We start from the raw sequence: 11341 nt of genomic DNA, 5'->3' as shown, positions 1-11341 counted from the left end.
GAAACGAGAAATAAGAATTCCTGAAAGGTTTAAGGATTTTGATTTGAATTTATGTAATGATTTTTTTTATAAATATCGCTATCTTATTTTTTAAAGTGAAGAGTATGTTCTATTATGCACATCCCTCATCACTTGATCAGGCAACACTGTTATGAGACAGAGACAGATTCATTAAAGCGGTACAGTTCAGTTTATAGAAGTACGCTCCATCGTTAAGATCGCGAATAATAAAGCTCATGGAAATTATATAAACGCGTATTTCATTGACATCAAAACAAGCAGCACCCTGCTTAAGGCGTAAGACGAACTGGGCGACGGATTCGTCCTTTTGCTGTACGATTTACCGAAACTTGATACTCTCGACAAATTTATTCTTTGCGCAATCGAAGAAGTGCGTGTGGTGCGTAAATCCTCATATGTGGTCTCTGCGGGATCGTCGGGGCTTACGAGGAATTTTAATGCCTTATTTAGTTCCGCCCCCAAGTGCACTCTGGCATAGTTTGCGTACTGGTTTTGGGGAATACGACCCAGCAGCAGTGCCCACTCGAATCGATTGAAGCAGTCGGAGACAGACGATTCTTCCCCGGAACGGAATTCTGACATGGTAAACGTCGGCACTTTCGGCGATGGAGCAGCAGGTTCTCCGGCCGGATTAAAAACGGGTGCTTGTTGAACGACACTTAATTGATGCTTTCAGAGACTGAACGATCATTTCGGACAGTGTCTCCAAGACTTCTGGAGTTGCTTGAAAAATTTTGGGTGCTCGGAAAAACGTGGTTTTCGGAGGGTTCTAACCTCACTTTCGGACAGCTGGACACCACTTATTGTGTTGCTATGGGCATTTCCCTACTGGCTTTCATTGCGGTATTTGAAAGGTCATTATATCGGAAGAATTATTTCAGAAAAAAATTTAGAACACCGATTTATTATCGAGTTCCAACACGGCAGGCGTATATATTTATTGACGTCTTTATTTCAAGGTTCAACTGAGAAAGCTTGGAATAGCGGCCATCTTGGAAAACGAAAAAAGCAGTTTTTTCTCACACCGTTGGAAAAATCTTTATGAAAAGCAATCAGTAATACTCTACCAATGCCCCGAATACATTGATTCATTTTTATAAAGAATCGTGTGAGAAAAAATTACTTTTTCGTTTTCCAAGATGGCCGCTGATTGAGGCGTTCTCAGTTGGTCCTTAACTGACATTTGTGTATACACGGAGAATATTACAGTGACACTGAAACGAATGCATACATAATAGCGACTAAGAATAAACAAGGTCCTTGAGCTTCAAAATCAGAGAAAACGTACGAAATGCATAGAACCCTGGAAGGAACTTGAAGAAAAAGTAATGAACTTAAACTGTTCTAAGCACCCAGACAGCTACCATCGAAGTGCATCCATGTCTAATGGCACAAACTGCACCAGAGTCCAGCCTGTCCCTGACCGGTGATGGTGAAATTAGAATTTCTAATGTCTGTTGCACCTTCGGGTCACCGGTGCAGATCATCACGTGCTTTCTGAACTTGACTATAAATTGGCTGGTGGCAAATTACCGTCACTTAATCAATTAGCTACAATCGCACCGTGTCGTTGTGAACCAAGAAAAATGCCTTCACCCAAAGTGCTACCGGTTGGCTCCGATGAGAGTATTGTGATATCGGGAATCTCCGGGCGGTTTCCGCAGTCGGACAGCATGCGAGAGTTAGCGCGTAATCTGTACGAGAAGCGTGATTTGGTGGACGATTCGGAGGTACGGTTCAAACACACGTTGCCGGATGTGCCGCGGCGCGCCGGTAAGGTTAACAATTTGGGCAAGTTTGATCGGGAGTTTTTCGGCTACGACCGACGGCAACGCGATACAATGGATCCGCAGCAGCGCATCCTTCTCGAGCACACGTACGAAGCGATACTGGATGCCGGAGTGAACCCGGAGAGTATGCGTGGTTCGCGAACGGGTGTTTTCTGCGGCTTGTGTTTCTCGGAGACAGAAGTACGGATGTACTACGTTTCGTGCCCACCGGATGGTCTAGGTGTGCTGGGGTGAGAATTAGTGATGGGGAGGTAGAAGATAAAAGGGTTTTAATTCAAATGTTGATTTTAGGAGTGCTAAGTCGCAGCTTGCGAATCGGGTATCTTACACAATGGATTTCAGAGGACCTTCGATGGTGATGGATACGGCTTGCAGTAGTTCGATGTACGCGCTGGATATCGCGTACAGGTGTATCAAGAATGGGGAGTGCGATGCTGCTATAGTCATGGGAAGTAACCTGACTATGCATCCGTTTATTACGTACCAATTTGCGCTGCTGGGAGTGTTGGCGAAGGACGGATATTGCAGACCGTTCGACAAAAATGGTTCCGGTTATACTCGCGCGGAAGCTGTGTGTTCTGTATTCCTTCAAAAAGCCAAAGACGCCAAGCGTATCTACGGTCACCTGCTTCATTCGAAGACTAATTGCGATGGTTTCAAGTCCGAGGGGATCACCTACCCATCTGGGGTTGTACAGCAACAGTTGTTATCTGAATTCTACAGTGAAGTAGGTATCAATCCGATAAAAGTGAATTACGTTGAAGCCCATAGTACCGGTACGATGGTCGGAGATCCAGAGGAGTGCGATGCGTTGGATAAGGTTTATTGCACCGGACGAACCGGTCCATTGTTGGTGGGATCTGTGAAATCCAGCATTGGACACTCGGAGGCATCCGCGGGAGTGTGTTCTATAGCAAAGTGCATTATCGCCTTGGAGAACGGTTTGATTCCTCCCAATATTAATTTCAACGAAAATAAACCATCCATTCTTTCGTTGGTTGAGGGTCGATTGAAGGTGGTAGCTGAAGTGACTCCGTTACCTGGTCCACTTGTTGGCATCAATTCGTTTGGTTTCGGTGGAGCAAATGCGCATGCTTTGTTGTTCAGAAATTCTAAAGAGAAGAAGCGGCTCGGTTTACCAGCGGACGAGCTTCCAAGGTTGGTGGTGTGGTCCGGAAGAACAAAGGAGGCCGTGGAAGTTATGCTCCGAGATATTGCGGAACGTCCCTTGGATAGTGAGTTTATTGCTCTACTGTACAATATTCAAAAGCAGGCGATCCCTGGTCATCGTTACCGTGGTTACGGTATTTATCGAAAGAATGGAGAAAAATCAGCGATTTTGCAAGAGTCGAACATTGCAAGAATTCAGCTGGAACCACTACCGTTGGTGGCGATTTTCGGCGGAATTAATCGTCGATGGAGACTGGAGTTGGACGAGCTAAGACAATTTGTCCAAGTTGAGGCAACTTTGGCAAAATGTCAAGGAGTTTTACAAACTTTAAAATTTGACTTGTTCAAGAAATACACCGGTAGAGAACCCATCTTGAACAGTATGGTCGGAACGGTTGTGCTTCAGCTGGCTTTCGTTGACTTGTTGAACTCGATCGGAGTAAAGTTTGATTTCTATGGGGGACACTCCGTGGGTCAATTTACCTGTGCTTATCTAGATCGTAACTTGAGCTTGGAACAGGTAATTCGAGTAGCTTTTTGGCATGGCCTAGTGTACACGGAGAGTAAGGCAGTTAGCGATTGCAGTGTTTTCGTAAAAATTAATAACAAGCTAGATCAAGTTATTCTGAAGGGTATGGTTAAGAATGCCTCGTCAGGATTTGGTGTTATTGCTGTTTCTAATCAGACCACGTTCGAACAAATCCGACAGCTCAATTCTGCCGGTTATGTTGCGGAAGAACTGGCCTTTATAATCCTAAGTTCTGAACCTCCAATGGAAGGATCAATATCCAACAAACTTCGCCAGACAATGAATTCTGTATTGTCCCGAGCGGTTATTCCGTCATCGAAATGGTTCAACGCTAAGCTACCACAAACATCGTCTATTTTTCATACACCGAAGCTGCATAATGCAGTGTGCATTGTTAACCTTCTGGATCGGATCCCCAGGAATGCTCACGTTTTTGAACTTGGTAGTTCCCAATCTTGCGAAAAGGTGCTGAAGATATTAAATTACAAATCGAATTATCTTCCGCGAGGCCTGGACTCTTCAGACGCTGTTAGCCGGTTGCTTAGCAGAATTGGGCAGTAAGACAGTAGCTTCGAGATAAGTGTATCATCATGGCTTACTATGATTTCTTTCAGCTTACATCTCACCACCCAGAACCTTCAGGTTGCCAAACTCTATCCGACGGTTGAGTTTCCGGTTTCACGTGGAACAACCATGATTTCACCACTGATTCGTTGGGATCACCGCGAGGATGCGTACGTTGTTCGCTATGGTTGGGACGAGACAAGCAAGTCCAATATTCTGGACTTTAAAATTGCGCTGACCGATGAGGACTACAAGTACATAGTGGGCCATTGCATCGATGGACGCGTGCTGTTCCCGGCCACCGGTTATCTGCAGCTGGTTTGGGATCTACTGGCACATCTTTCCCACTGTGAACTGCTTCACTTTTCCATTGAGTTCGAGGACGTGCAGTTTCTACGGGCCACTACAATCGCCAAGGGTCAAAGGGTTAACCTGGTTGTATCGTATCAAGCAGCATCGGGGTATTTTGAGGTATGACACTGGAACGAATTGAGCTCGGTTACCCTTGAACTATTTTTTTATTTTATAGATATTGGAAGGAGTCACTGCAGTGGTGACAGGATATGCACGAAGTCACGATTCATCTGCCAAGGAAGAAATTATTGAAGAGGTGTCTACGGCAACAATGATGCAGACTAGAGATTTCTACAAAGAACTTCGTCTGCGAGGTTATCACTATTCTGGATTGTTTAAATCGGTCCTGGAAACTAGGGTCGATGGATCCGAGGCTAAAATCGAGTGGAAAGGTAGCTGGGTAGCGTTGATGGACTGTATTCTACAGGTCGGAATTGTCGCTGTAGACACGCGTTCGTTGATGGTTCCAACGGCTATCGAAAAAGTTTCAATATGTCCGAAAGATCATCTACAGGCACTGAAGAAAGATGATCAGGGGCGGGAATATTTCGACGTTAGATGCTGCACCAGAACCAACGTTTCAGTTTGCGGAGGGGTAGTCATTTCCAATCCCCGGGTCAATATCATTGGACGAAGAAATCCTCCCGGTGTACCGATACTGGAAACATATCAGTTCATCCCGTATAGCTCTGATTGCCCGGTTTCTTCGCTGGAAGCGGTTAGGATGTGTGTTCAGTTGGCCTTGGAAAACGTACCGATGCTGTCGGTTGCGGTAACTGAAGTGCATAGTGATGGACTTCCAGTTTTGAGTCATCTATTTGGAGAAGCTATCGCTGATCTACCCTTGGTTCAGTCCAGTTTAACATTACTCACAGCAAAACAAATGGAAGTGAACAATGTTGTTCTTAAGAATGAGAAACTATCCGATCAAACTAACTCACTGTTTCTAATCTCGGACAACAAACTAGCTGATGCGAGTTTTCTAAAGGACGCTAAAGCCTGCCTGGTAGATGTTGGATTTCTTTTGATCCGAGAGGCTGCCAAGTTTGACACGAATTCTTTTCGGCCACCAAGTGAATTTAATCTTATAGCTACGTTTCGCATAGATCAGGAAGAAACATTCTTATTACTTCAGTGCAGCAGCCGTTCGTTGAGCGAAACTCCCGCAGCAATACAGGTACAAATGAAGGAATTCAACTGGTTGACAGAACTGAAGAAAGCCGTCAAATTTCGGCCGGTTATTTTGTACGCTCAAAACGATTCGATATCGGGTATTATTGGACTCGTAAATTGCATTCGAAAAGAGCCAAAGCTACAGAATGTTCGCTGTGTTTTCGTGGATGACCCCAAGGCACCTCCGTTCTCATTGAATGATCCTTTCTACCAGAAGCAGCTTAATTTAGGCTTGGCGGTGAACGTGTTCAAGCATGGGAAATGGGGTGGTTATCGTCATGCGCTGTTGACCAGTGTTAGGAAAACGGAATCCGTGACCAATCACTGCTACGCGAACGGTTTAGTGAAGGGTGACTTATCCTCGATGATGTGGTTTACAGGGCCCTTGAATGAATGTTCTAATAGGCCGAACAAAGTTCGTGTGGTTTACAGTGCGTTGAATTTCCGAGACGTAATGGTGGCTACGGGTAGATTGTCCTCGGATGTTCTCACTTCTAATCGACTGGATGAGGAATGTGAGTTGGGGTACGAGTTTGCTGGAGTTCTAGAGGACGGTAGGAGAGTTATGGGAATCGCTTCTAGTGGAGGATTGGCGACGATGGTCAACTGTGATCCCTTACTGACTTATCCGGTACCGGATGGGTGGACAATGGAGGAAGCCTGCACGATCCCAGTTGTTTATGGAACGGTTTGCATTGCTTTCTACATGTGCATCCAGATTCAGAAGGGTAAATCGGTTCTTATCCACGCCGGCAGTGGAGGTGTTGGACAGGCAGCGATACAGGTGGCACTGGCTGAAGGATTGAATGTATTTACCACCGTTAGTACGGAGGAGAAGAAACAGTTTTTGCTGAAACAATTCCCGGAGTTGAAGAAGGAAAACATCGGTAATTCCAGGGATATTTCATTCGAGCAGATGATCAAAATCAGAACCAATGGTAAGGGTGTCGACTATGTGCTGAATTCGCTAGCTGAGGAGAAACTGCAAGCCTCGATACGTTGTCTAGGGAAGGGGGGTCATTTCTTGGAGATTGGAAAATACGATATGGCCAGGAACTCCAAGATAGCAATGAGTGTGATGCAGAAAGGTTTAACATTCACGAGTGTTATGCTCGATCTGATGTTCAACGAAAATCGAGACTATAAATTAGTAAGATCTTAATTCAAATTTCGTCGTTCTATATAAAAAAACTAACTATCTATTCTTCCAGGCTTACTATCAACGAATGTTACGTTTTCTGGCTACCGGTATAGTAAGACCATTGAGTCGAACCGTGTTTGATGCGGTTGATGTAGAGCAGGCCATGAGATTTCTGGCTAGTGGAAAGCACATGGGGAAAGTTTTGTTAAAGATACGAGAAAATGAAACCGATCTGGACACACTTCCGATTCAGTATGTCCCGAGGGTTTACTGTAACCCGGAGCACGTGCATGTCGTGATTGGTGGACTGGGTGGATTTGGGTTGGAGTTGGCCGACTGGTTGATTATGAGAGGCTGCCGCAGAATAGTTTTGAGCTCAAGCAGAGGTATAACAAAATCCTACCAGGAATACAGAATCCGGTGAGTTGAATAGCTGACTAAACTAACATCATTATCTAAAATCGAATGCGTTTCCAGGATGTGGAGAACATATGGAGTTCAGGTGCTGGTGTGTACCGCTAACATCGCTAGCCTTGATGGTTGCCGTGTGTTACTACGGAAAGCTTCCGAACTCGGAACAGTGTCGGCTATATACAACCTTGCTGTTCAACTGCGTGACGCTATTCTAGATAATCAGACACCGGAAATGTATGGTGAGTGCTTTGCCCCCAAAGCGTATGCTACCGAATATTTGGATGTGGTTAGCCGGGAGCTGTGTCCGCAGTTGAAGCAGTTTGTAGTGTTCTCTAGTGTTTCCTGTGGTCGAGGAAATGCTGGACAGAGTAACTACGGTATGGCGAACTCTATCATGGAGCGAATTATCGAACGAAGGCATGCCCAGGGGTTGCCGGCAAAGGCGATACAATGGGGAGCGATTGGAGAGGTTGGATTAGTTGCCGACATGGCAGAAGATAGGGTGGACATGGAGATTGGTGGAACGCTGCAGCAGAGAATTTCTTCGTGTCTGCAAGAGCTAGATCGATTACTGACCTGTGAGCAGCCGATCGTGGCAAGTATGGTGGTAGCGGAGAAGCGGGTCGGAGGTGCTTCGAAAAACATCATCGAAGCCGTTATGAACATCATGAGCATCCGGGAGTTGAAGTCCGTTTCCATGGAGAGCACCTTGGCGGATATTGGAATGGATTCGTTGATGGCGGTGGAAATCAAGCAGGTTCTCGAGAGAGACTTTGAATTGGTGCTTTCTCCCCAGGAGTTGAGGACGTTGACTTTTTCGAAGTTATTGAAGTTAGATGAAGAAAGGAAGCAGGATGAGTTGAACAAGGACAGTAAGGAAAATGTTGAGGTTGTGGTTGGTGTGCAAATGTTGTTAAGAAATTTGGGTGATGAAACAAATAGCGATACGACGATTCTTCGTTTGCCATCCTCCGGTGTCCAAGACGAAGGTCGCCCAGTTCTAATAATTCCCGGTCTTGAAGGTGTGGCCGGTAATGTGTGGTGTACGATCGCTGAGAAACTGAATACACCAGTCTTCATCCTACAGTTAATGAGTACCTTGGAATGCGATAGTATTCCGGCCATAGTTGACTGTGTGGTCGAGGAACTGTGCAACGTCTTCACCGGATACGATAACTATGCGATCGTAGGCTATTCATTCGGTTCCTTGATAACAGTGGAAGTCGCCAAGCGTCTACAGGCTAGAGGAATGCACGGAAAACTTCTGCTGCTGGACGGAGCTCCGAAATTCATGAAACTTCTAGCCTTGCAGCAAATGGGAGATAATTTGGAAGAATTCCAGCGAAAACTCATGTTTCTCATCATTTCATTCGCGATCCCGAACCAACCGGTTGAGAAAATACTCTCCATACTGCAGACACCTTCGTACGACGAGGGAATCGAGAAATTGATCGAATTGGCAAAGGATCAACACGTGTACTCTCCCAACTATACGCGCAAGATGGCGAAGGCTTTACTACGAAGGATACAAATGACCGCTCAATTAGGTCTGGAGGAAGATCAGCCGCTGGATATGCCGATCACACTGGTTCGACCGACGGATGTTTCCGTCGCGGATATCGAAAGCGATTACGGACTCTCCAATTGTACGACGGGATCGATAACGTTGCATACAATCGAGGGAAGTCACATCACAATGTTGGAAAATCCTGCACTCGTGGAGATTATAAATAACTTTACACTGTAGCTGGGATCGAATGTTTTGTATTTTTCCTACGGCGCTCTGACGTAGCGTCAATAAACGTTAGTAAAATGCAGGGCAGATTGTTCTAGTTGAACCTTATATCCGAACGAATTATCCTATTAAAGAAGAGTGTCTCGAACGCACGGCTCTGGTCGTTAATCAGTTGACGGTTTGGTTTCATGTGAGTAGCATGGCGTCTGTAAATCCGAGAGGAAGCTGGGCTTCTAAAACGGAATTTATTTTGTCGTGCATGGGTTACGCAATTGGAATCGGAAACGTCTGGCGGTTTCCGTATCTTTGCTACAGAAGTGGCGGCGGAGCATTTTTAGTGCCTTACCTGTTGATGCTGTTTCTATGTGGAATTCCGTTGTTCTTTCTTGAAGTGTGTCTGGGACAATTTTCCGGAACGGGATGTGTGACAGTGTTTAACATAGTTCCACTACTGAAGGGTGCGGGGCTGGCAATTGTAGTGATCAACTTCATATGCACTGCATACTATAACGTGATCATTGCTTATCCGATTCTGTTTTTGTGGAAATCGCTTCGGGCTCAGCTCCCATGGGAGAACTGTCAAAATCCTTGGAACACACCGAGATGTCTAGAACTGAACGGCCCCGATGATCTAGAGGTGCTGATGAATAACAGTATGTTGGCACCGTCGGAACGAATGCGGACTCCTGCAGATGAATTCTTCCAGTTGAGTATACTTTTGTCACAATTACAAAACTTCAAACAATTCCTTTTTCTTTCAACAGCAACGATATCCTTCAAATATCGGACGGGATCGATTCTCCCGGTCACATAGTGCGGCCACTGCTGGTCTGTGACGTGATCGCATGGTTAGTGATCTTTGCCTGCCTCGTCAATGGAGTGAAATCCGTCGGCAAGGTGGTGTACTTCACGGCAACCTTTCCGTTCGTGATTCTCGCCGTTTTGTTCGTTCGTGGTATGACCCTACCGGGGGCGATGGAAGGTGTTCGGTTCTACATTATGCCTAAGTGGAACGAACTGAGCAATCTGAAGGTTTGGGCAGATGCGGCGATTCAGATTTTTTTCTCACTTGGACCCGGATGGGGAGGAATAGTTAACATGGCCAGCTACAACCAGTTTAAAAACAATACCAAATTCGATGCGATATTGATTCCGATCGTGAACTGTGGAACTAGCATCTTTGCGGGGTTCGTAGTGTTTTCGGTGTTAGGATACTTATCACGTAAGTTCGAAGAAATGTTTTTTCAATCACACAAACATGATAGGACTTAGAATGTTTCAGATCAAACCGGACTTCCGGTGTCTACTGTTGCCACCGGCGGACCTGGGTTGGCCTTTGTTACCTATCCAGAAGCCATCGGCATGCTGCCATTCCCACAGCTTTGGGCCTGCTTGTTCTTCGTGATGCTGTTTTTACTGGGCGTCGATAGTATGGTTAGTTCGAATCGGGAAAATTTGTTTCACAAAATGAATATAAATTTTATATAGTTTGTACAAATCGAAGCTGTTCTATCATCGGTGGTTGATGTCTACCCAAAGCTGAGAATTCACAAGCGTTGGATTACATTCGGGACATGCTTTTCGATGTTTCTGTTATCGATTTTGTTTACGACCCAGGTAGGTTTCACTCCGCTTTTTAAAACCGTTTTTTCTCACATTTTGAACCTTTTCAGGGAGGAATGTACTTGCTGCAATTGTTCGATTGGTACGCGGCCTCGATTTCTGTCATTTTAGTGTGTATAGTGGAAATTGTGGCCGTAGCATGGATCTACGGTGTCCACGAGTATGTACGGGATATTGAATTTATGATCGGTAAACGGATCGAGTGGTACTGGATAGTCGCTTGGAAGTACATTACACCGCTTATACTAATAGTAAGTAGAGTTCTTTTTTTAAATGGGTGACAGTAGTTTTAAGCGAACGTCAATCCAAAGTTTATTTTCTTCACAACTATTGCGTACAACACGGAAATTACCTACAATGGAGTGTCCTACCCTCGGTGGGCAATCGTGTTAGGTTGGGCTAGTTGCTCAGTGTCGATGGTGTGCATTCCAGGATTCGCAATCTATAAGCTTGTTCGAACTAAGGGATCCATCCTTGAGGTGAGCTGGTTTATAAAAGATTTTGGTGGTGTATTTAATTTCTTTTTTCAGAGATTTAAACAAAATTTTGTACCGAACGACTGGGGCCCAGCAGATGAATTGCAGAGAACCATTTGGAGAAATCACATAGAGATGATAGCTGGAGAGATAAAGGATAAATGTATGCAGCTTTAAGCCGAAATCAAGATCGGTTCATGTCGTAAAGTGAGACTTATCGTTTGTCGTTAATCAGGCTATTATTGGTGTATTTAGATTGTCTTGTTATTTTGTAAACTATTGCGCTAGTTTCATAAAAAGCACTGGTTGTAATTGGTTTTGTCTTTTAAGCGATCTCTTTTCGATATCTAA

At 45.0% G+C, this 11341-nt stretch overlaps 2 protein-coding genes across 2 annotated transcripts; both read left to right on the top strand.

Annotated features, from left to right (window-relative positions):
* The first annotated feature begins 1519 nt into the window (after positions 1-1519).
* Positions 1520-9023, top strand: LOC131695710 (fatty acid synthase-like). The gene is made up of 6 exons (XM_058984205.1): positions 1520-2041; positions 2103-4067; positions 4125-4545; positions 4604-6751; positions 6813-7162; positions 7220-9023. The coding sequence occupies exons 1-6, from the start codon at positions 1608-1610 to the stop codon at positions 8901-8903; spliced, it is 7002 nt and encodes a 2333-aa protein (XP_058840188.1). The 5' UTR covers positions 1520-1607; the 3' UTR covers positions 8904-9023.
* A 27-nt stretch (positions 9024-9050) lies between these two features.
* On the top strand, positions 9051-11335 carry LOC131695711 (sodium- and chloride-dependent glycine transporter 1). The gene is made up of 7 exons (XM_058984206.1): positions 9051-9596; positions 9656-10113; positions 10174-10325; positions 10380-10508; positions 10565-10765; positions 10826-10993; positions 11045-11335. The coding sequence occupies exons 1-7, from the start codon at positions 9091-9093 to the stop codon at positions 11165-11167; spliced, it is 1737 nt and encodes a 578-aa protein (XP_058840189.1). The 5' UTR covers positions 9051-9090; the 3' UTR covers positions 11168-11335.
* The last annotated feature ends 6 nt before the right edge of the window (positions 11336-11341 follow it).

Source organism: Topomyia yanbarensis, unplaced genomic scaffold (genome assembly GCF_030247195.1).
Source record: "Topomyia yanbarensis strain Yona2022 unplaced genomic scaffold, ASM3024719v1 HiC_scaffold_5, whole genome shotgun sequence".
NCBI classification, from domain to species: Eukaryota; Metazoa; Arthropoda; class Insecta; order Diptera; family Culicidae; genus Topomyia; species Topomyia yanbarensis.
The sequence above is the reverse complement of the archived record's forward strand: the minus strand, read 5'-3'. Positions and strand labels throughout refer to the sequence as shown.